Source organism: Saimiri boliviensis, chromosome 14 (assembly GCF_048565385.1).
Source record: "Saimiri boliviensis isolate mSaiBol1 chromosome 14, mSaiBol1.pri, whole genome shotgun sequence".
In the NCBI taxonomy this organism is placed as follows: domain Eukaryota; kingdom Metazoa; phylum Chordata; class Mammalia; order Primates; family Cebidae; genus Saimiri; species Saimiri boliviensis.
In genome coordinates this window covers 84,262,053-84,287,031 of record NC_133462.1, presented here as the reverse complement: position 1 = coordinate 84,287,031, position 24,979 = coordinate 84,262,053, and the positions used below count along the sequence as shown (strand labels likewise).

At 45.5% G+C, this 24,979-nt stretch overlaps 1 protein-coding gene across 1 annotated transcript in view; it reads left to right on the top strand.

The window, feature by feature from the left end:
* The window catches only part of NID1 (nidogen 1), an 85,221-nt gene that overhangs the window by 1,057 nt on the left and 59,185 nt on the right, over positions 1 to 24,979 (top strand). The window contains exons 2-5 of the mRNA XM_003935358.4: positions 12,746 to 13,045; positions 16,565 to 16,791; positions 19,029 to 19,411; positions 22,512 to 22,661. Coding sequence (XP_003935407.1) covers positions 12,746 to 13,045; positions 16,565 to 16,791; positions 19,029 to 19,411; positions 22,512 to 22,661 — 1,060 coding nt within the window. The remainder of the gene's footprint in view (positions 1 to 12,745; positions 13,046 to 16,564; positions 16,792 to 19,028; positions 19,412 to 22,511; positions 22,662 to 24,979) is intronic.

The following is a 24,979-nucleotide window of genomic DNA, read 5'->3' as shown; positions in this document are numbered from 1 at the left end:
GGAGCCTCTCCAGAACTGGCCGGGCCTGGCGGCGCTGTCAACTTGTTGAAGTCCTTTCGTGCCGCTGCCTTCCTCGGCCGCGCACCATGTGGATTTCATATAAGGCTTGTGTGCATTCCAGGAGTCGGGGAGAGGGGGGCTGGAACTGCACACGCAGCGGCTGCAGCCTGTCCTGCCCGTGAAATGGCTGTGCTCCCAGTCTGGCCTGGGCACACTGAGCCTTAGACAACACTCACTTGGAGCTTGTCGGCTTTGCCTGAAACGAATGGGCTTTGAAAGTCCGAATGCACAAAGAGCCCTCACCCTTGTTGGTTGACTGCCCTGGCCCCTTTGGACAGTCTGGCGAGGTCTATAGACCCTTTTTCAGTATAACGCTTTTATTTTAGCGTTTAGAGAGAGGTGAGATCTTGCTCTGTTGCCCTCGCTGGAGTGCAGTGGCGCGATCTTGGCTCACTGCGGCCTCTAACTCCTTGGCTCAAGCGATCCTGTGGCTTGAGCCAAGGAAGGCAATTATGTTGAAATATTGATCAAAATATTAAAAATCACACATCTTACATAGTATATAAGCTTACTCTTTTTTTTTTTTTTTGAGACAGAGTCTCACTCTATCCCCCAGGCTGAAGTGCAGTGGCGGAGTCTCGGCTCGCTGCAACATCTGTCTCCTGAGTTCAAGTGATTCTTCTGCCTCAGCCTCCTGAGTAGCTGGGATTACAAGCGCCTGCCACCGCCCAGCTGATTTTTGTATTTTAAGTAGAGATGGGGTTTCACCATATTGGCCAGGCTGGCCTTGAACTCCTGACCTCAGGTGATCCACCCACCTCAGCCTCCCAAAGTGCTGGGATTACAAGCGTGTGCCACCATGCCCGGCCCAATATATGCTTACTTTTAGCAACATTAAATAACAAGGTGTAGCAGTGGATCCAAGGGCAGGGCAGGTAATGATTGAATTGAAGATCATGAGCAATATTCCCAGACATGTGCAGCAACTATGATCTGATATGAAAAGATCTGTGACTTCTGTCAGTGACTGCCTTGTTGCCTGCATTCATAGTTAAAGAAAATGCTAAATACCAGTTTGTGGTTATTCTTTCTTTTTTTTAGACAGAGTCTCACTCTGTCGCCCAGGTGGAGTGCAGTGGCACAATCTGGGCTCATTGCAACCGCTACCTCCCGAGTTCAAGTGATTGTCCTGCCTCAGCCTCGCAAGTAGCTGGGACCATAGGTGCACACCACTATGCCTGGCTGAATTTTATGTTTTTAGTAGAAGCGGGATTTCACCATGTTGGCCAGACTAGTCCCTAACTCCTGACCTCAGGTGATTCGCCTGCCTCGGCCTCCCAAAGTGCTGAGATTACAGATGGGAGCCACCTCGCCTGGACAGTTTGTGGTTATTGAAAATAAAAATGAAACTTTTTCTCGCCGGGCGCGGTGGCTCATGCCTGTAATCCCAGCACTTTGGGAGGCTGAGGCGGGAGGATCACTTGAGGTCAGGAGTTTGAGACCAGCCTGACCAATATGGTGAAACCCTGTCTTTGAAAAAAATAAAATAAATAAATAAATAACAAGAAAACTTCTTTTTCTCATGTAAAGACGGAATAAGGACCCTTTTGTTTGTTTGTGTTTTTTTTTGTTTGTTTGTTTGTTTGTTTTTGAGACACAGTCTCACTCTGTCACCCAGGCACTTCAGCCTGGGTGAAGTGGCTTGATCGTAGCTCACGGCAACCTCTGCCTCCCGGGTTCAACTGATTCTCGTCCCTCAGTTTCCTGAGTAGTTGGGATTACAGACACTAGCCACCACACCCAGCTAATCTTTGTATTTTTAGTAAAGATGGGGTTTCACCATCTGTGGTCAGGCTGGTCTCAAACTTCTGACCTCAGGTGATCCACCTGCCTAGGGCTCCCAAAGTGCTAGGATTAAAGGATTACAGGCCTGGCCAAGAACACTTTTGTTAAATTGGGACCTGCTCGTCCTCCTTTGCTTGTGACATCAGACTAACTGCATTACATTCTAAAGGTCTGGAAAATATATTCCTACAAAACAATTCCTGTCAAAGACGTTCCTGTCTATTTGGGTTTGATCGACATTTCCATGAGAATGGATCCCTGGGGTCTCTGCGTCTTCTATCTGTCCTGTATGTAGGGTTCCCAGGAAGCTGACTTTGACTATGCTGGAGATTGGGAGACAGGTTATTTCATTAGGGTGGTCCTTAGGTCCATACCTGTGGAAGGGTGGGAAATGAGGCAGGACTGAGCAGAGGGAGAAGCTGAGAGCAGCAAGGTAGTCCCAGCAAAGGTCTTCCGCCAGCCCCTGGGGGAGCTTAGAAGCTGGGACAGCCGTTCAGAGTCATCTCAAGCCTTGAGAGTACTTGGTCCCTGTGCCCTTGCATGGATCAGTGAGTCAGGGAGTCAGTGGATAGGAGCTACCATGGATGAAGGTGTACCCTGGCGTCAGGCAGTCTTTTTCCCTGGAAGCAACCCTCAAAGAGGGCTGACAGTGGAGGGACACATTTCCAGGAGCTGAAGAGGGATCTGGTGACACATCGCAGTGTCCACCACTGTCTACAGCTGTGCAGATGCTCTTTTCACATTGATGGAAGAAGGTGAATTGATATGAAGTGTAGGCACCAGTGGATGGTCTTCACTATTCTAGGCATTAGGAAAATGGAAGAGATATCCACCAAGAAAGAAAATACTTGTTGGTTGTATATATCTCTATATGTTAGAGACTTGCTAGTTTTATATGATTTAATCCTTGAAACAATCCTCCCTTTCTTCGGATGAAGAAATAATAATAGTATCAGTAATTAGTGATATACCCAAGGGCATGCGACCAGTTAAATGCCAAAACTTGAATGGCAACCCAAGTCTGTGTCTGACTCAAAGTGCTTTCAAACATCAAACCCATTGCTATGAGCTGGAGTAGTGAGGGAAGACTTCACAGAGGAGGTAAGACAGGTCCAATTGGAGGAGGTGGACAGAAATGGAGAGGCCATTCCAGATGTACTGCAGGAGCAAATGCATGAGGATAGGGAGAAGTCTGCCATATACTGGGAAAACGATGAGTATGATCTGAAGAAAGCAGGTATTTGTATTGGAATAGGAAGTTTCTGTCGGGATAGGTGGGGGGTGGGAGGGAGGGCAAAAGATAGGATGCATCAGTTAGCTTTTGCTGTGTAACAAACAACCTTGACAGGGTGCAGTGACTCACACCTATAATCCCAGCACTTTGGGAAGCCAGAGTGGGAAGACTGCTTGAGACCAAGAGTTCGAGACCAGCCTTGGTGACACAGTGAGACCCTGTCTCTATAAAAAAAAAAAAAAAAAAAAATGTGTTTTAAAGAAAGCAACCTCAAAAACCTGTGGCATGTAATATTAAGCGTTTATTGCTCACATATCTGCAATCAGCTGGTAGTGGGCTGATGTAGGGTGGCCTTGATGGGGTATTTGGGATGATTTTGTTCTGCTCCACAGGTCTTTCATCCTCCAAGCCCATTTTGGCTAATATGGTAGCCACTAGCCCTGTGTAGGTATCTAAATTTATATTACAATTAAACACTGTGAAAATTTCAGGCTTTCAGTCACACGAGCCGTATTCCAAGTGCTCAGTACCCTCCTGGGGCTAGTTGTTGTATTGGACGATGCTCCTACAGAACATTTCTAAATGTTTGCTAAAAATGCTGTTGGACAGCACTGCTTTCGAGGGCCAGCTTAGGCTTGTCCTTTTCATGGGGATGTCAGAGGCACAGCTGAACAGGAGGAAATACCTGTGCTTTCTCAAGCCTCTTCTTGGGTCATGTGTGCTAGTACCTCATGGACTACAGCAAGTCATATGGCCAAGCCCAAGGTCAATGGGTGAAGCAGGTCACCCCATTCTTGGTGGCAACAGGCATGGGTGCTGGCAAAGGGGATGAACTGGGACCAAAAGATGCAATATACTACTTTGAGGGTCATGAAAGATGCTTAGAAGGTCTCTGGTGGGTGGGTTAAGCCATCTGTAGCTGGTCACAAGACTTGCCCTGAATTCTTTCTTGCACAAGATCCAAGAACACTTTCTGGGGGTTTGGATGGGGACCCCTTTCTGGTAACTCATAGATTGCCCCTAAGCTTTATTTACTAATCCTTTTGTTTCTATTTCCACTTCATGCCAGTCATTTCTTCCATGGGGTTAATGGGAATCACTTGTAATTTGGACTTGGAGTTTTGTTCTGGCACTTCTAATGTTTGATCTTAGGCAAGTTATAGGGACTGAAACTCATTTTTTTCTCAAAGAATGAAAATGATATTAATATTTGCTAGGTTTAACGATGTAACTAAAGTAAAAACACTTTGTAAACTCTAAAGTGCCTTGCAAAGGGATTAGGCTCCAGGTCCACTTGTGGACTCTGGACTGAAATTAATCAGTCTCTACCTTGATTGTGTCCCAGACTTGCCTATTTTCGAAACTTCCTTTTTGTGCTTTCCCTTTTTTTGGACCCTTTTCGTTTTCCAGCTTTTTCTAGCTGCCCTGTCATTAACTTTGAAGCCATCCCAAGAAACATTGCAACTTGCATGACTTTTGCCCCCAGTGTCTGTAAACTAGGCAGCCAAGTGTAACAGAAAGAGCCCGGGTTTGTGGACTCCAGCAGATGTGGGTTCCGATCTTGGTTCCATCACTTGCTGGCTGTGTAACATTAAGTTAAATTAAAATCTCTTGTCATTTTCTCGTCTATTTCATGTATTCGAAAAGAGGGATGGTTGTACTAAATGCCTGTTGTGTGAAATTTTGAAAGATGAAAACAGCCTTATTAAAGGACCTCAGCATCAGGTGACAGTCGGTGCTTGCTGCTTTTCCACTCTTTATGTTAAATTATTTTAAGTTCCCGCTGCCTCCCACCCATGGAGTTTGCTTTTGCAAGTTTCATTATTTTGTCAGTACAGCCATTTGCATTTGTAAAAGGACCCTGTTTGTTTTTCATTTGTTTCTACCTCAAGTATTTTCTAACCACACATGTTTTGGAGAAGGCTCCCCCGAACTACTGCAGGCTGCTTTCTGCCCTGGGGACTGTTACTAAGCTCATTTAAGCCCCCGCAAATGGCTGTTGTTTCACTTTTTCAGGGTGTATGTGGATATCAGAAATCTTTTTTTTTTTTTTTGTTCTGAGACAGAGTTTTGCTCTTGTTGCCCAGGCTGGAGTGCGGTGGCACAATCTCGGCTCACCGCAACCTCCGCCTCCTGGGTTCAAGCAATTCTTCTGCCTCAGCCTCCTGAGTAGCTGGGATTACAGGAGTGCGCCACCATGCCCAGCTAATTTGGACATCAGAAATCTAACATAAAATTTAAATTTATTGAGCATCTGCATATAGACTTTCTCCAGTGATTCACGCCATCTGAAAGTTCACGTTAAAGATGAAATGAGATGGGAAGTGCTTTCTAAGATGGGAGACACCATTATAAGTGAGGTGCTCTGTCCATCCCCTTCTTCTCAGTTGGATTGAAACAATTGTACATAAATGGTTCCAGCTGTTACCCATGTGGTGCTTGGCATTTTCACCCTGGGTTTTTTGGTGATATAATTGACATGCTCTGCCCTAGGGCAGCGGGATGAAAAGCTGTATTGTTTGCTGTGTTTCTTGGGGTGAGTGGGAAGACATGGTTCTGTAAAGGGGCATTTAGTTTTACTAGCTGCATACTGAGCTGAAGTTTAACTTCGCTAAAGGAACTTTTTCCCAGTGTGAGCTGATATTGTAAGCACTATTTCAGGGCAATATTTATATTGCTCAACAGGCTGGAAATAGCTGTTTTTCAATAAAGAAGTTTTTACTCCTTAATGAAAATTCACAGAGAACATCACCTAGGCAATATTTTGTTACCTGAAGTTACCTTAAGATGATAGTATTACATTATTATTATTAGCAGCACTCTTAGTGATTCAGATGGGCTTTCTCAGAAACGCATTCAGTCCACGAGGGTTTTGCGGTATGATCAACATAGCAAGGAACGTGCTGCTGTCATTGGGAGTCAGGATCCCTAAGTGAGGGGTCTAAGACGTCAATTGCAAACTTAGAGAGAGGGGCAGACAGAAAGAAACATGTGATAAGCCCTGGTTCGGAGGTCAGAAAGGCTTCCCAAGGGAAAAAGCCTTTGCCAATCACAGGAGCTGGGGGTTATCAAGGCTTTTCAAGGAGATTTTCTTTTCTTTTCCTTTCTATTCCTTTCTCTCTTTCTTTCCCTCCGTTGCTCCCTCCATTCCTTCCTCTCTCCCTTCCTCCTTTCCTCTCCTCCCCTTCCCTCATCTTCTTTCATTAATGTCCCCACCTATTCCTAATGTTCCCTCCTTATCCCCAAACTGAATTATTTTTAAGCAAATGCCAAATATTTATATTCTTAATATTTCAGAATGTACCTCAAAAGAAAAGACTCTTAAGGCAGGGCGCCGTGGTTCACACCTGTAATCCCAGCACTTTGGGAGGCCGAGGAGGGGGTGGATCACTTGAGATCAAGAGTTCGAGACCAGCCTGGCCAACATGGTGAAACTCTATCTCTACTAAAAATAGAAAAATTAGCCAGGCATGGTGTTGGGAGGCTGAGGCAGGAGAATAAGTTGAACCCAAGAGGCAGAGGTTGCAGTGAACCGAGATTGTGTCACTACACTCCAGCCTGGGTGACAGAGCGAGACCCCCTTTTTTTTTTTTTTTTTAAGATTTAAAAAAACAAAATAGTAAAATCATGATCACACTTGAGGAAATGATAATAATTCCTTAATATCATCCAATATACAAATGGTTTCATGAAATGTTTTATTTTGCTTTTCAGTTGATTGTTTTAAATCAGGGCCCAGACAAAGCCCCACGCATTGCCTTTGGTAGATTGGGTCTCTCAGGACTTTTTGTTGTTGTTGTTGTTGTTGAGACAGAGTCTCACACTGTCACCCAGGCTGTAGTGCAGTGGTGCGATCTTGGCTCACTGCAATCTCCACCTCCCTAGTTCAAGTAATTCTCCTGCCTCAGCCTGCCCAGTAGCTGGGACTACAGGTGCACGCCACTATGCCAGGCTAATTTTTTGTATTTTAGTAGAGATGGGGTTTCACCATGTTGCCCAGACTGGCTGTGATCGCCTGAGCACAGGCAATCCGCCCGCCTCGGCCTCCCAAAGTGCTAGGATTACAGGGGTGAGCCACTGTGCCTGGCCGGGACATTTTTTTTTTTTTTTTTTTTTTGAGTTGGAGTTTCTGTCTTGTTGCCCAAGCTGGAATGCAATGGCTTGGTCTCGGCTCACCACAACGTCCTCCTCCCAGGTTCAAGCAATTCTGCCTCAGCCTCTCAAGTAGCCAAGATTACAGGCACCTGCTACCATGCCCAGCTAATTTTTTGGATTTTTAGTAGAGACAGGGTTTCACCATGTTGGTCAGGCTGGTCTTGAACTCCTGCCCACAGGTCATCTGTCCTCTTTGGCTTCCCAAAGTGCTGGGATTACAGGCATGAGCCACTGTGTCTGGCCATTCTTTTAGGACTTTTAAAATCTACAGGTCCTTCCCAAACCCCCAGCTCTTTTTTTTTTTCCTTTAAAATTTATTTATTAAAAAGTCTAGGTATTTATTCACTCAAGTGTTTTATATTCTGGATTTTGCTGATTGCATCCCATTGTGTCCATTAGCATGTTCTTCTGTCTCCTGTATTTCCTGTAAACTGGCAGTTAGATCTGGAAACATGACTGATTTCAAGTTATGCTCTTTTATTTTAGTAACTGATATTTTACTCCAGTGGCAAGAACAGCAGTAATAATGAACCATTCTGCAGCCCTTCAGCTCACCACGGAGTTTGCCCTCAGGCCTTATTTCTAAAATAACCTGGGTGCACAGGTCTTCATCTGCTTTGAACCTGCCTGCCCCTTTGTTGCAAGAAGTCAAGAAGTGGGGAGACTCGTATGTATCAGACCATCTGTAAGCTCTGGAACTGTAGTGTGACCAAGACAAATGGAGTCCCTGACCCTGAAGGAATGACCACATAGTGGGGAAAGCAGCCAGAACCTATGAATAGGAAGCAGAGATCTCTATTAGGGGCTGCGGGTGTAAAGGAAGAAAGAAAGGGGTGAGTGGAAGGAGCTTATGCTGGAGGGATCCAGGAAGCTCTCTGAGAAGGTACTATTTCAGCTGAGGCCTGAAGGAGAAGGGCCAGCCATGTGTCTAAGGAGGTGGGGTTGGGCGGGGGCATGCTGGTGGTAGCTGAGCTGGAGAAAGTGCCGTATACAGTAAGTTCTCACTTAACATTGTCGATAGGTTCTTGGACACTGTGACTTTGAGCTGACCAATGCGTAACTAAACCAATTTTACTGTAGGCTAATTGACAGAAACAAGATGTATGGTCCTATGGCTCATATCTGGTCACAAACACATCACCAAACTTCTATATGAAACCCCAAACATTTCTGGTATTAAACATTGAAGTAAATGTGGCTGTACATACATTTCAGAAAGATGGATAAAAATAACTAAGATATTATCTGCCCAATTTTTGATGAATCAGTGAATGATGGAGGTTATGGTCGTGGTGGGTTCAATCAAGGGAGAAATGCTTGCGAAGCAACATTGTGAGCACTTCTGACCACCATGAGGTTCAAAAACAGTCACAAATCCGGCTGCTTGATGAGTGCTTTGGCATAGCATCATTTATTGGTGTGCATTTGGGTGATTACCTGTACTTGAGGAATATTCCTTCTGTGATAATTTATATTCATTCATTCATTCATTCATTCATTTTCCAACTGCTTATTCTAGTTTAGAGTGCAGGGTGGCCGGAGCCCATCCCAGCAGCACAGGGTTCCATGTAGGAACCACCCTGGACAGGATGTGGTCCATTGCAAGGGGTCTCCCACACACCCACACTCACTCGTAGTCGGACTGTTTAGCACCACTTCGTTCAACGTCAGCATAGCTTGGGATGTGGAAGGAAACCAGAGCACCCAGAGAAAACCCATGCAGACATGGGGAGAACGTGCATACTCCACACAGGCGGTGGCTCCAGCCGGAAAGAGTTTTTTTTTTCTCATCAGTGTTATAACAAAACAACATTGAAGGAAATGACATTATTTGAGGACCTGCTGTATGTTGGAGGGAGGAAGTTGGTAAGAAAGAGAAGGAACCGGGACCCACTTCCGAGTTTTCTGGCTTTACCAACTAAGCGAATGTTGATGACACTGGCCTGTGTGTCAGGCGGCTGCATGGGCCCAAGGACTCCCCAGCCCGGTCCCCTTGGGGATTGTGCCTGAGTCTGTGCCTCTTCCCGCCTGAGAGCCTCTGGCCTTTCCCCTTCTGCTCCCCGCCCTTCTGTTGAATTGCCCAATGGCACTTTCAAAAGATGGAGAAAAGGAAGAAGGGTAACAGGAGCATCAGGCATTTGAGGGACTTTGCAGAGTGAGGCTTGCACCCAAGTGGACAGGAATATTGTTCATCAAGTTTGCTATTAATTGTTACCTCCAGGAAAAGAAATTTATTAGATCGTTGTCCAAAGCTTTGCAGGGCTTCATATTTGTCTAAAAATCTGACTCTTAAAACATTCCTTGTGAAAATAGAAACATTTCCGTGCCTAGACTCCAAATAATAACAGACACTGAGAGTGTTTTCAAAATTATTGGACTGATTTAAGTTGCACTGGAAAACAGCTTTTTAAAACTAAGTTGTCTGTATGTGGCCTCCGTGTGATCGCTTCCCACCAGCAGCTGTTCACTGCCAACTTCTGGCGGCTTGAGAAAGTGAGCCGTTTCCCACGCTCCCGCACGGCAGCTCCCTGGGAGATGCTCGGGTTCCTGGAAGGGAGACAGGGACCGGCTGGGAGAAGCCCCTTGTCTGACTCCCTTCTCCACAGCCTGCCAGCATCTTCTAGAAAAGCCTTGCTGGTGCCAGGTGATGATGGAAAATATGTCACCCCAAGAGTTAACAGCTCATAACATGTGGTTAAAGGAAATTAAAGATATTAAAAGAGGGTTTTGTTAAGTCCACATTTCCCTCACAGAGCTCTGGTTCCAACACTCACCTGGTCGCCAACCAGTTCTGCACATTGAACCTTTTTAATAATAGCAAGTTTCTGGCATATTGCGAGTTTGGTCTTCAGTTCCTTTCTATTTTCTGCTTCTTTTTTTTTTTTTTTTTGAGACGGAGTTTCGCTCTTGTTACCCAGGCTGGAGTGCAATGGCGCGATCTCGGCTCACCGCAACCTCCGCCTCCTGGGTTCAGGCAATTCTCCTGCCTCAGCCTCCTGAGTAGCTGGGATTACAGGCACGTGCCACCATGCCCAGCTAATTTTTTGCACTTTTAGTAGAGACGGGGTTTCACCATGTTGACCAGGATGGTCTCGATCTCTCGACCTCATGATCCAGCCGCCTCGGCCTCCCAAAGTGCTGGGATTACAGGCTTGAGCCACCGCGCCCGGCTTTTTTCTGCTTCTTATAATGAGGTGTGAAGAGACTGGAAAAGGAGGAGGAGGAGGAGGGAAATAGTGGCCAGGAGGAGGAGGAGGAGGAAGATGAGGAGGAGGAGGGAGAGGAGGAGGCGGAAAAAGAGGAGGAGGAGGAGGAAGGGGAGGAGGAGGGGAGGAAAGTAAGTGGCCTGGAAAATCCACGGTGCTTCTATCCACTGAGAGTTGCTCTTCTGGATTCGTGTTTTTCCTTAAAGAGCAAAATAAAGTGCCATTTGCAAAATCTCTCCCTTTTGATTAGGGAATTTTTTTCTATTTCTTTTTCTTTCTGTTTTCTTTTTCTTTTGAGACAGTCTTGCTCTGTTACCCAGGCTGGAGTGCAGCCGTGCGATCTCGGCTCACAGGCTTAAGCTATTCTCTGCCTCCTGGGCTTAAGCTATTCTCCTGCCTCAGTCTCCTGAGTAGCTGGGACTGCAGGCACCCACCACCACACCTAGCTAGTTATTATTTTTTTTGGTATTTTTAGTAGAGACGGGATTTTGCCATGCTCGAGGCTAGGCTGGTCTTGAACTCCTGGCCTCAAGTGATTTACCTGCCTCCGTTTCCCAGAGTGTTGGGATTACAGGTGTGAGCCACCTTGCTCAGCTAGGGAATTTCTTTCAATTCACAGATTCTCTAAGGAAAATGACCACTGGGTTTGTCTCCCATCATCAGTGGATTGTGCAATAACAAGAACGTGAGGGGGTGTCAGACCTTGTGGGTGAGCCCGAGTGCCTCCACACCAGGGGGCTGTTTGCCACAGTATCTCAGGGGCTCTTTTGCCATTTTCCCAAGGTGCATGGGTTTTAGCTTAAGAACAATGCTATCTTTTTTAAAACGAAGTTTCGCTCTGGTTGCCTAGGCTGGAGTGCAATGCTGCAATCTCGGCTCACTGCAACCCCCACCTCTCAGGCTCAAGCAATTTCCCTGCCTCAGCCTACAGGCACGTGCCACCATGTCCAGCTAATTTTGTATTTTTAGTCGAGAAATTTTAGTTTCACCGTTATCGGTCAGGCTGGTCTTGAACGCCTGACCTCTACTGATCCGCCCGCCTTGGCCTCCCAAACTGCTGGAATTACAGGCGTGAGCCACCACACCCGGCCAGTGATATCTTTTAATGGGCAGTTATAACTGATTTCAAGAAGGCAACTCATGTAGGTAATTAAAAGGACCAATTTTAGAGTCAGACTCCAGGGGTTCAAATCCCTGTGTTGCCACTTACTGCCACTGATGAATTTGCCTAATTTTCCCATTAGAAAAATATGGGTATTAGTAGTACCTAGCCTTCCCCCACCCCCAGAACAGAGTCTTGCTCTGTCACCCAGGCTGGAATGCAATGACATGGTCTTGGCTCACTGCAACCTCCACTCCCAGGTTCAAGTGAGTCTCCTGCCTCAGCCTCCCAAGTAGCGGGGATTACAGGCGCCCGCCATCATGCCCAGCTAATTTTTGTATTTTTAGTAGAGACCAGGTTTACACCATGTGGTTGTCCAGGCTGGTCTTGAACTCCTGACCTTGTGATCCACCTGCCTCAGTCTCCCAAAGTGCTGGGATTACAGGCATGAGTCACAGTGCCCAGCCAGTAGTACCTAGTCTTAAGAGGTTCTTCTGAGCGTTAGATGTTAGTAAAATGCCTGGAATATGGTAAGTATTCAGTAAATATTGGCTATTATCCTGACACATTAAACTCTTAAAAATAATTAGTGATACCATAATGCCCCATAGGGATTCGCTTCCTGGCATTGTATTGTATCCTCATCTCTTTGTATCAGTCCTTTTGCTTATCCTTGTGTATACCTTAAAGGCAGGGACTGGACCTTAACCATTTTTCTTTTCTTTTTTTTTTTGACAAGGGTTCACTCTGTCACCTAGGCTGGAGTGCAGTGGCGCAATCATGGCTCTCTGCAGCCTCGACCTCCCGGGGCTTAAGCGATCCTCCCAGCTTAGCCTCCCAAGTAGCTGGGACTACAGGCCCGGGCCACCAAGCCTGGCTAATTTTTTGTATTTTTGTGTAGAGATGGGATCTCACGTTGTGCTTTGTACCCACAGCACTAAGCAGTCCTAGTAGGGAGCGATTATTCCCTTTTCTGAGTAAATTCACTAGGATTTGAATAATGACTCCTGTTCTCCTTCCACACAGCCCATTTTGCCTAGAAAAGAATGCTGGGGTTTGCAGTTCAGGCTCGTATCTTTCTCAGATTCTGTTAGATTTTACATAGCATGGGTCCTGGTGACGGTATTCTGGGAGTGGGTGCTCAGCCTTACTGAGAAAGGACTTGTTTCTGCATTCCTTTTAACCGCACTTGGTTTTGCTCAGGTCACCACAAATGGCATCATTGCCACGAGTGAACCCCCGGCCAAAGAATCCCATCCCGGGCTCTTCCCACCAACATTCGGCGCAGTCGCCCCTTTCCTGGCGGACTTGGACACGACGGATGGCCTGGGGAAGGTTTATTATCGAGAAGACTTTTCCCCCTCCGTTACTCAGCGGGCAGCAGAGTGTGTCCAGAGAGGGTTCCCGGAGATCTCTTTCCAGCCTAGTACTGTGGTGGTTGTCACTTGGGAATCCGTGGCCCCCTACCAAGGACCCAGCCAGGACCCGGACCAGGAAGGCAAGGTAAGCACTCTTCCAGGTCCACGTGCAGGGAGTCGGACACACTGTCTTCGTACACTTTGGTCTCACGCTTTGTGCTGCTTTGACATACATCATGACATACATCATACACCATTGATACAGACCGGAAATCCAGAGTGAACTCTGGTAGGCAGTTATGGCAGGACCCAAATCTCCAAAAGCTTATCTGCAAGGCGGTATAACTCTGTGTTTCAAAGACAAGTAGACATTTTAAAAAGCCAATTTCTGCCAAGACTGCTATTTGGCAAAAATAGGGTTGATAAATGATATTCCCCAGCTGCTCTTACCTCAGGTGGCAGATAGTGGAAGGATAGCTTTTCTTTCCTTCCCTCCCTCCCTCCCTCCCTCCCTCCCTCCCTCCCTCCTTCCTCTCTCTCTCCTTCCTTCCTTCCTTCCTTCTTTCCTTCTTTCTTTCTTCCTTCCTTCTTTCTTTCATCCTTTCTTTCTTTCTTCTTTCTTTCTTTTCTCTTTCTTTCGAAGGAGTCTGCCCAGGCTGGAGTGCAGTAGCGCAGTCTCAGCTCACTGCAGCCTCTGCCTCCCGGGTTCATGCAATTCTCATGCCTCAGCCTCCCTAACAGCTGAGATTATAGGCATGCGCCACTATACTGGCTAATTTTTTTTTTTTTTTTTTTTTTTTTTTTTTTTTGAGACGGAGTTTCGCTCTTGTTACCCAGGCTGGAGTGCAATGGCGCGATCTCGGCTCACCGCAACCTCCGCCTCCTGGGCTCAGGCAATTCTCCTGCCTCAGCCTCCTAAGTAGCTGGGATTACAGGCATGCACCACCACGCCCAGCTAGTTTTTTTTTTTTTGTATTTTTAGTAGAGACGGGGTTTCACCATGTTGACCAGGATGGTCTCGATCTTTCGACCTCGTGATCCACCTGCCTCGGCCTCCCAAAGTGCTGGGATTACAGGCTTGAGCCACCGCGCCCGGCCTATACTGGCTAATTTTTGTATTTTTGTAGAGATGGGGTTTCACCACGTTGGCCAGGCTGGTCTCGAACTCCTGACCTCAAGTGATCTACCTGCCTTGGCCTCCCAAAGCGCCGGGATTACAGGCATGAGCCACTGAATCCAGCTGGAAGGAGAGTTTCTGATTAGAGAAATTATCGATATGAAATGATAGGTTACAATAACAAAGTACTCCTGAGGGATGCAAAGATAGCAAAGTAGAGCCCAGACTTGATTGGGGAAGCAAGAATCATTTGGACCACGTGGGTGGTTCAGAATCCAAGTGTTGTCATAAGCCAGGGTGGGCATCTCTGTGGGTACAGTCTTCAGGGAAGGCTGAAGGGCTGGGCTGTGGAGCATGGGCTTGCGTTTGAAGGAAGCAGGGTATTTGAGTAGGTTGGGAACTCATTGCTAGACCCAAAGTGACTTTTTAGGACAGGTCTCGATTTTCCCTTGGAAAAAAAATTTCTGTCTACCATAAGTTCACTTGTGTAGGATAATGAGGAAGAGAGAAGCTTGAAGGGCCCCAAACCACTTCATATCAGTGGGAGATATTTCTGGTGGGTGGTTCCTAAAGTGTGTACCTCAAAACACCAGTCCTACAAGATAGTCCTTGAGGAAAAGGCCTTCTAGTTGGGGAAATGCTAAAACTGTGTCTCCCTCTTGGTGACTCACCCAGGAAAGTCCTGCAGTCAGGAAACTTGCCTAATATTGGTTCTTTTGTTTTTGTTTTTGGAGACAGAGTCTTGCTGTGTCGCCCAGGCTGGAGTGCCGTGGTGCCATCTTGGCTCACTGCAATCTCCATCTCCTGGGTTCAAGTGATTCTCTTCCCTCAGCCTCCTGAGCAGTTGGGACCAAAGGCGTGAGCCACCACTCCCGGCCTTGCCTAATACTGTTTAACTGAGCAGGCTCCAAACCTGTGACCATACGTCTTCCTTCCCTGCTCCAGCAAGGATGCATCACATCCCACAGAGCACACTTTGGGAAAGTCTGTTACAGGCCACGTGACACATTTTGCTGGCCAGCTGTTATCTGTCTGAGTGTGAAACTTGAAAACAGCTTAAATGTTAAATGTCTCAAGTGCCTCCCTTTCACTTGGGCCGTAAACGCCCAACCCCTAGTATGGAGGGGCCCTTGCTTGCCCCTTGGACCGAATCTGTTCTACCTCCGCCTACCCTTTGCAGCCACTGTACCAAATGCCGCGTCATTCCCTGACCTTGCCTCCGCTCCTTCCCCCCTCGCCCCCCCACACCGCAGTATTTTGCGCGGGCCGTCCTCTCTGCTTGGGACGTCCTCTCCCTGACCCCCCCCATAGGTGGCAACTTCCTCCTGCTTGTTCATTCAGACTGGGGCCTCCCATGAGGCTTTGACCAACCGCAGCCTCCTCCAGTCCCACCCCTCCTGGCACGGGACGCTTCCTGTTACAGCTCCTGCAGCACTTTGCAAATATTTCTATTACAGAATCCAACCTCAGGTTTTGCAATATTTTGTTCACATGTCAGCTTTCCCATCTAGACTGTAGATTCTTGTGAGTGTGAGAACCACATTATTTTTTTCTTCATATCCACAGAGCTCAGGACGATGCCTGGCATGTAGGAAAGGTGCTAATATTTAAGGAATACTTGCTCTGTGCATGCTTTTTTTTTTTTTTTGAGACAGAGTTTTACTCTTGTTGCCCAGGTTGGAGCGCAATGGCATGATCTCGGCTCGCTGCAACCTCCGCCTCCCGTGTTCAAGTGATTCTCCTGCTTCAGCCTCCCAAGTAGCTGGGATTACAGGCGCCCACCACCATGCCCAGCTAATTTTGTAATTTTTTTAGTAGAGACAGGATTTTGTCATGTTGGTCAGGTTGGTCTTGAACTCCTGAACTCAGGTGATCCATCCACTTCATCCTCCCAAAGTGCTGGAATTATAGGCATGAACCATCACGCCTAACCAGCCTGCTCTTTCAGATGTTATCTCATGTAGTCTTCCTCATTTCTGTGAAGGAGGTGGTTTCATCTCCATTTTACAGATGCAAACATCAAGGCTTTGGGAACTCAGGTATCATGGCCAAGGTCACACAGCCACTAATGAGTAGAGCAAAGATTTGGAGCCAGGTCTGTTTTCTACCACATCTCATTTTTTTTTTTTTCCTACTATATGGTGCTTTGGTTCAGTAAATGTTTGTTAAATGATGAATATGGTTGAATATGTTTAAAGGCCATGGAAACAAATTCTGTGGGTAAGAATTTCCTAAATTGCCTGAGATTTTAGGTCATCATCAGGAAGTACCATCTGTACAATTTTGTGTTAACCTTAGGGCCACAGTTATGCAGAAAATATTTATGAATTAATCAGAAAATGTCATATTGGCATAGCCTTAGGGATGTTTCAGTGGAACTATCCCAGAATCCTTGGTCTTTGCTACAAAAGTACTTCTTTTAGAATAAGGTGAGAATATTGCCGTGTCTCTACAGTACTGTACTCTTTATATATCATCTGGTGAATAACACATTTTAAGATCTGTAGATATTTTCCCAAGTAACTGAATTTTAACTCATCTTCACAGAGAAACACGTTCCAGGCTGTTCTAGCCTCCTCTGAGTCCAGCTCCTACGCCATTTTCCTTTATCCTGAAGATGGCCTGCAGTTCCATACGACATTCTCAAAGAAGGAAAACCACCAAGTTCCTGCTGTGGTTGCATTCAGTCAAGGTTCAGTGGGATACTTGTGGAAGAGCAATGGAGCTTACAATATATTTGCTAATGACAGAGAATCCATTGAAAATTTGGCCAAGTATGCTTTCTTTGTTCTTCAGTAGACTCTCAATAATATTTTTTAATAAGGATAATGTAATGGGTATCATAGATAGTTACCTAAACATCTTTCTATGGATTTAAGTTTTACATACAGTTTTTATATTATTAAGTACTCTTTTTCTGATGAACTTAAAGGGAATCTATTCTTAGAATGAACAGTTATCCTATTTTTAAGATGTCATCCGTATTTAAAACAGTTTTTTTTTTTTGGTGGGGGGGACAGAGTCTCACTCTGTTGCCCAGGCTGGAGTGCAGTGGTGCCATCTCGGCTCACTGCAGCCTCCGCCTCCTAGGTTCAAGTGATTCTCTCGCCTCAGCTTCCAGAGTAGCTAGGGTCACGGGTGCGTGCCACCATGCCCAGCTAATTTTTGTATTTTAGACAAATTGATTAGACGGGGTTTCACCATGTTGGCCAGGCTGGTCTTGAACTCCCGACCTTGGGTGATCTGCCCACCTCAGCCTCCCAGAGTGTTGGTGTGAGCCACTATGCCCAGGCTTTAAACAGTTTTTACCATTTTTTCTTTAAGTTCAGTTAGAAATAAGGGTTATTCAAACCTATCTCCTTCTTTGATCTCAAGGCTGAGAAAACCTTTTCCTTCACATTGACTAGGGGGAAAATTCTTACAACAGAAATAGTGCTCTCAGGTTATGTTGTAGAATTTGGCAAAAGGGGAAAAAGCTCATACTGGTTTTTGAAAGTTAAAACCTCTCCTCTGCCATTATTCTTTAAAAACCAAGAGTGAATCCCCTAAAACCACCTTTTAATTTTATATCATCAAATCTAGCTTGAGATTCCTCTGCCCTTCACTTAGTAGAATGCTGGTAAATGCTTAACAACTGGTTTTATGAGGGCAGGGGGAGCCCTGATTTATAGCATTTGCCTATTTCTGTGATGTAAATACTCCTACCACAGCCAATTTCAAGTTATTAACATCATGTCACTCAATGAAGAGTTCAGAAAACATGCACCATTATATATATTCTCACCATAAAGATGCAATCGATTTAGTATATATAATTTCAAGAGCATGGATAGTAGTAAGAGAATTAGAATATGATGAGTTTTGGATATTTTTTCCTTTTAAAAAATATAACTTGAAACTAGAAGCTCGTGTACTTTAATTGTTAATTTAATTTAATTGTTTAGAATGGCTGTGTTTAGTAACTGGCTTGCAAAATTCCTAAAATTTTACCAGCTAGCTCTCACAGGCTGGTACAAATAAGCTCCCACACGTCACTGTCTTTACTCAAATCCCGGGTTTTCATGACATACTCCTCAGATTTGATAATTTGCTCAAATGGCTCACATAACAGAAAAATGCTTTCCTATTACCAGTTCGTTCTAAACGCTACAACTCAGGAACAACCAAATGGAAGAGAGAAATAGGACAAGGTATGCGGAAGAGGGCAGGGATTCCACATCCTCTCTGGGTACACCACCCTGCCAGTGCCGTGATGTGTTCAACCCAGAAGCTCTCTGAACCCATCATTTCAGGACTTTTATGGTGGTTTCATTACATAGGCATGGTTGATTAAATCACTGATCATTGGTGATTGACTCAATCTCCAACCCATCTCTTCTCCCTGGAGGCAATGGAGAGAGCTGAACATTCCAACCCTCTAATCATGCCTTGGTCTTTCTGGCCACCAGCCTCCATCCTGAAACTGTCTAGGAGCCTCCACCCATCAGTTGACTCATTAGCGTACAAAAGACACTCTTATCACTCCAGAAATTCCGAGGGCTTTAGGAGCTCTTGTTTCGGAACGGGAGGACAGGGACCAAATATGTATTTTCTATTGTATCAGACTGTGCCATGGAAAGAGATAGTGGAGAACAGGAATGACTTCAGTCCTAAAGCTACCGTCAGTTCTATGAGCCACCTTAACTCGTAAGGTAGGGGCATGTAAGCAGCAATTAGGATGAGTAAGTTGATTTTTAAGTCCTGCCAATGTCCCTGCAGCCAGCTCTGGAATAGCTGGGACTGAGCTTGTGCTGTATTGTGCCCACTTGAACACAGTCTCACCAGACAGCCCTAGACTATCTCAGCCTCATGATGCCCAGACATGGTGGCCAGTGCTCTGTCCGCTCTCCAGTCCTTGCTGCAGGTGATGGGCTGCAGACCAACGCAGATTCCCAGGGCTCCCTCTGCTTGGGTAGTGCCGGCTGTTCGTGGGTTGCTAGCCTGTTTCTAAGAAGCCTGTCCTTCTTCCTAGGAGTAGCAACTCTGGCCAGCAGGGTGTCTGGGTGTTTGAGATCGGGAGTCCAGCCACCACCAGTGGCGTAGTGCCCGCTGACGTGATACTCGGAACCGAAGATGGAGCGGAGTATGATGATGAGGATGAAGATTATGTCCTGGTGACCACTCGTCCGGGCCTGGAGGATGTGGGCACCACGCCCTTCCCGTACAAGGCTCTGAGAAGGGGAGGTGCTGACACATACAGTGTGCCCAGCGTTCTCTCCGCGCGCCGGGCAGCTACTGAAAAGCCGCCCAGACCTCCCACGGAGAGGACCAGGTCTTTCCAGTTGGCAGTGGAGACTTTTCACCAGCAGCACCCGCAGGTCCTAGATGTGGATGAAGTTGAGGAAACGGGAGTTGGTAAGACCATTTAAGCTGCAGCTGGTAACGTTCTTGGGTGTGTGGGCTCCCAGACAGGCATAGTGCTGGGGAGATGTCAGCTGTGAGCATTATATGGTGATTTGTAAGGATAAGAGCTTGGGAAAGTAGAAGCTGAACTCTCACAGCCAGGGAGCCTTGGTGTCATATGCCCGATGGCTTCAGAGCGGCTTGTTGATCTTTTGGGATTAGGACCGTGGTTTTGGAGACTGTTGAGTGTGTCTTCGTTCAAGTTTCCTAGGATTCCATTCTGCCTGCTTTAAAGAGAAAACAGGCTTTAGAATTATTTTGAAAGTCAGATTTTCTTGTAATTTCTCAGATCAGAAATGTATTCATCCACCTGAAAAAATATTTTAGACATTCTTTGGCTGTTTATGAAGCTTATCTTTGACATTTACTTCCTCTTGGTTTTGGAATTAGAATTGTTGATTATTTTTCTTCACACATCCCATCAGTTTCAGAGTTGGTTTGTGGAGATTAAAAAAAAAAAAAAGAAAACACACAATATAAGAAGATACTGTTAAAAAAAAAGGGGGGGGGGGCTGGGTGCGGTGGATCATGCCTGTAATCCCAGCACTTTTGGAGATGAGGGCGGGTGGATCACGAGGTCAAGAGATCAAGACCACCCTGGCCAACATGATGAAACACCGTCTCTACTAAAAATACAAAAATTAGCTGGGTGTAGTGGCACACACCTGTAGTCCCAGCTACTCAGGAGACTGAGGCAGGAGAATTGCTTGAACCCGGGAGGTGGAGGTTGCAGTGAGCTGAGATTGTGCCAGGGCAGCAGAGCAAGACTCCGTCTCAAAACAAAAGTTTTACAGTACATTTTCTGGTCAACTATTTTTAAGGGAAAATAGAACTCCTGGATGCTTTCATTTGTCTTATAAAAGGTGTTCCAGCTGGGTGTGGTGGCTCATGCCTGTGAGCCCAGCAATTTGGGAGGCTGAGGCGGGTGGATCACCTGAGGTCAGGAGTTCGAGACCTTCCTGGCCAACATGGAGAAACCCTGTCTCTACTAAAAATACAAAAAATTAGCTGAGCATGGTGACGGACACCTGTAATTCCAGCTACTCAGGAGGCTGAGGCAGGAGAATTGCTTAAACCTGGGAGATGGAGGTTTCAGTGAGCTGAGATCGCATCACTATACTCCAGCCTCCTAGATTTGCACCTAGAATGCGTCTAAAACAGATGTTTTTCCGTCCCTCTGCTACAGTTATTTCCCTGTGTTTATGAGAAAGATCAGTCTTCTGTGGCCAGTAGTGCATTCCTGATGTTATCTGAATAGTTCACATATACACAGGCCATAATGACCCCTGAGTGGAGGTCATTATGGCCTGCTGGAGTTTAAGCAATCAGTAGCATCACGTGTTCAGTTCAGGACTCAAGTGTTCTCCACTCCAAACGCTGTCTTTATAAAGCCGGAAATTCTCTTCCCAGTATGTAGGACTCAGAGTCTACCTGGGTTTAAACTCTGCTTTTATCTTCACTCATAACAGTCAATTATAAATGGGATCATTATGCTCTCTAAAAGTTCACCCCTCTTGTGCTTTTGAACTTCATTCCAAATTAATTTGCTCTGGATTATTAAATATAATGAGCTAGTTCATGATTCTAATAAAATGAACTTCAAAGGTGGAAATTTAAAATAGGGAGACATTCTTTTTGTTTCTTGGGTCAAAGGCTTTTTAGCCCAGGTGTTAAGAGGGCAATATTATTTTTGAGTATAAGTACTTCCAAATTATTCCTTGGGGAAAAATTATGTTGGGGGGGTTATTTAAAATTTAAAAAAAAATATAAGCCAGGCACAATCACACCCACCTGTAGTCCCAGCTACTTGGAAAGCTGAGGAAGGAGGATACAATATATGTATATATTTTAAGGTTGTTAAAATGGCAAATTTTGTTATGCATATTTTACCACAATAAAAAAGTTAAAATTATATATACATACTATATATTATATATGCTATATATAATATGTAAATGTATTTTATCTATTATAATATATAATATACATATTATACATACATATAATATACATATATGTATATTATATTTATGATGTAACATGTTTTCTATTTTACCTATTACATATATGTAATATATTTATATTTTATATATTACATATGTAACATACATGTTTATATATATATATATATATATGTATAGTAAAAGTCCCCGCAAATGTGAAGATCATTCTTCTCACTACTCTAGATGACACCATCCTAAGATTGCTATTGGATAGTACTAATCTAATATTGACTCCGTGACGCCAAGTACACTGGATTCTAGCGGTTTTCTTTCTTTTTTTTTTTTTTTGAGATGGAGTCTTGCTCTGTAGCTCAGACTAGAATGCAGTGGCATGATCTCGGCTCACTGCAACCTCCACCTCCCAGGTCCTGGTTCAAGCAATTGTCCTGCCTCAGCCTTCCAAGTAGCTGGGATTACAGGCATGCACAACCATGGCCAGATAATTTTTGTATTTTCGGTAGAGACGGGGTTTCACCATGTTCACCAGTAGGGTCTTGATCTCCAGTCCTTGTGATCGCCTGCCTCAGCCTCCCAAAGTGCTGGGATTATGGCATGAGCCACCACACCCAGCTGCAGTTTTCAATGATTAATAATCACCTTGTGATTCCTGAACTCCTTTTAGACCTGTTTGCCTCAGTGATGTGAGTTGGGGTGCCACATTACATTTTTAAAAAATCTTTTTGAGACAGGATCTGGCTCTGTTGCCCAGGCTGGAGTGCAGTGGTACAATCACAGCTCACTGCAGCCTCAACCACCCAGGCTCAAGCGATCCTCCCACCTCAGCCTCCTCCAGTAGGTGGGACTACAGGTGCATGCTACTATGCTTGGCTAATTTTTGTATTTTTTGTAGAGATGGGGGGTTTCACCTTGTTGCCCAGGCTCACGTAACTATTTAAGTAGCTACCTGCCGTGGATTTTAATCTTCTGTAGTAAGCCTGGTCTCTTGAATTGCCCATGCCCCAGCTGTTGAGTCCCTGCAGTGCTTGAGGGCCCACTGGACTAGAGCTGCGTGAAATGCTTACAAGTGTTCAATTGTTTTCTTGGACCAGTTTTCAGCTATAACACGGATTCCCGCCAGACGTGTGCCAACAACAGACACCAGTGCTCGGTGCACGCAGAGTGCAGGGACTATGCCACGGGCTTCTGCTGTAGCTGTGTCGCTGGCTATATGGGCAATGGAAGGCAATGTGTTGCGGAAGGTAATTTGCTTTTCTATGTCCATTTCATGCGGGAGAAGGAGGAGTGGAGTTTTTGTTTTGGTGCTTGTTTTCCACGTTGCCTTTACGCACATCTCCAGAGGTGTGGCGTGTTTTTCTTATGGCAGCAATACGTGGTGTCTCTTTCCCCATTCTTTCTCCTATTCTCTACGGGCATCCCTTGGGGAGACCCATTTTTCTAATATGGCAAACTCTTTCTTTCCTGTGCTGATTTCTCCATCTCAGGGGACAGCCATTGGGAGCCCATCTTCACAACTGCCCGGAGTGTGGCCGCAAAGGCCGTAGTGTTAAAATGATGCAGGCTGGACCAAGAATTGCTTATGCCCCTCGCTTTCCTGCGTTTCTTTGAAACCTCTTTCATGTCTTTTTTTCTTAGAGTCTCTCTAATTTTATGTGGTGTTGCTCACAGACCTATCATTGTTTTTGACACAGAGTCTCACTCTGTTCCCAGGCTGGAGTGTAGTGGCGTGACCTCGGCTCACTGCAACCTTCGTCTCCCAGGTTCAAGTGATTCTCCTGCCTCAGCCTCCCAAGTAGCTGGGATTACAGGCATGCACCACCACACCCAGCTAATTTTTGTATTTTTAGTAGAGATGGGGTTTCACTATGTTGGCCAGGATGGTCTCGAACTCCTGACCTCAGGTGGTCTGCCTGCCTCGGCCTCCCAAAGTGCTGGGGTTACAGATGTGAGCCACTGTGCCTGGCCAGACCTATAATAATGATTGTCAAGCCCCAGAAGGGCCATAGAAGGCTGGCTGAGACCAAAGTCTGTGGCAGGTAAAGTTGATTTCGTCATCCTCTCCCTCCTGTCTCTCTTTCCTGGTGCTCCTGACGTCATAGAATGGTTATGATTGACCATCAGGGGTGCGCCACTGTGAATGCTGGGGTGCCAATTCCATTGTGTGGCCAATACCAAAATGGATTCGCTGATGGGTCAACGTCCATTCTGAACTCTGCCCTCAAAAGGATTAACTGATTTGGATGCTTGCAGATGGTCAGGAGAATCCTTTCTGTGCAAGTCTGAGGATCCTGGTAACATTCATTCAAAAATTCCAGAATTAAAGTAAAAATGGTGAAAACTCTACCATGTTAAATGTTTGTCCCTTCAGATGCTGTCTTAGTCACTTTTCTGTTGCTTGTAACAGAATTCCTGAAACTGAGTAATTCATAAAGAAAAAGAATTTATTTCTTATAGTTATGGAGGCTGAGAAGTCCAAGATCAAGGAGCTGTATCTGGTGATGGCCTTCTTTCTGGTGGGGGCTGTCTGCAGAGGTGGCACAGGGGCTGGGCATGCTACCTCAGGTCTCTCTTCCTCTTCCTGTAAAGCCATCAGTCCCAGGGCCAGGTGCGGTGGATCTTGCCTGTAATCCCAGCAACTTTGGGAGGCTGAGACGAGCGGATCACGAGGTCAAGAGATAGAGACCATCCTGGCTAACATGGTGAAAACCCGTCTCTACTAAAAATACAAAATTAGCGGGGTGTGGTGCCACACGCCTGTAGTCTCAGCTATTTGGGAGGCTGAGGCAGGAGAAGAGCTTGAACCTGGAGGTGAAGGTTGCAGAGAGCTGAGATTGCGCCACTGCACTCCAGCCTGGTGACAGAGCAAGACTCCGTCTTAAAAAAATAAGAAAACCATCAGTTCCATTCCTGTGATAACCCATTAATCCATTAATCCATGACTGGATTAATTAGCTCTTCAGGGCAGAACCCTCATGACCCAATCACCTCTTAGAGGCCCATTTCCAAATGCTGCCGCACTGGGAATTAAGTTTCAATATGAGTTTTGGAAGGGACATTCAAGCCATAGCAGATGCCAACAAATTGTCTCACTTGTCATGCGTCATTTTCCTTGTGTGTTTAATGTAGAACTTCAATTGCTTTGCAAAATTTGACTAAATAAAACTCAGCTGGAAGAATGGTTTTTCAGACCCCCTCCCCTGCCATAGTCACAGTTAAATCCGTTATCATTTTAAGTTGCTAAAATCAAAAAATCATTTCCTTCTGTGTCACCATTAGATAAAGTGAGGTTTAAAAAAATACCACCTTCAGCAGTGAAAGAAAATTGAGTATGCTTTACTGATTAATTTTGGGAGATGTTATTAACTTCTCTAAAGTGTGTTCTCTTTTCTTCTAAATTCCTTCACCCCACAGGTGGTGTGTTCTTGCTTCTTTGTTTCAGGCTTGGCTTTTATACCTTCCCCACCCCAGGAGAAGTTTCCAAAATCCACAATAAAGCTTATGTTTGAAGAGCAACCTCATTAGCCCTTTTTACCCCAAATATCCGAGCTTGAAATGCCGA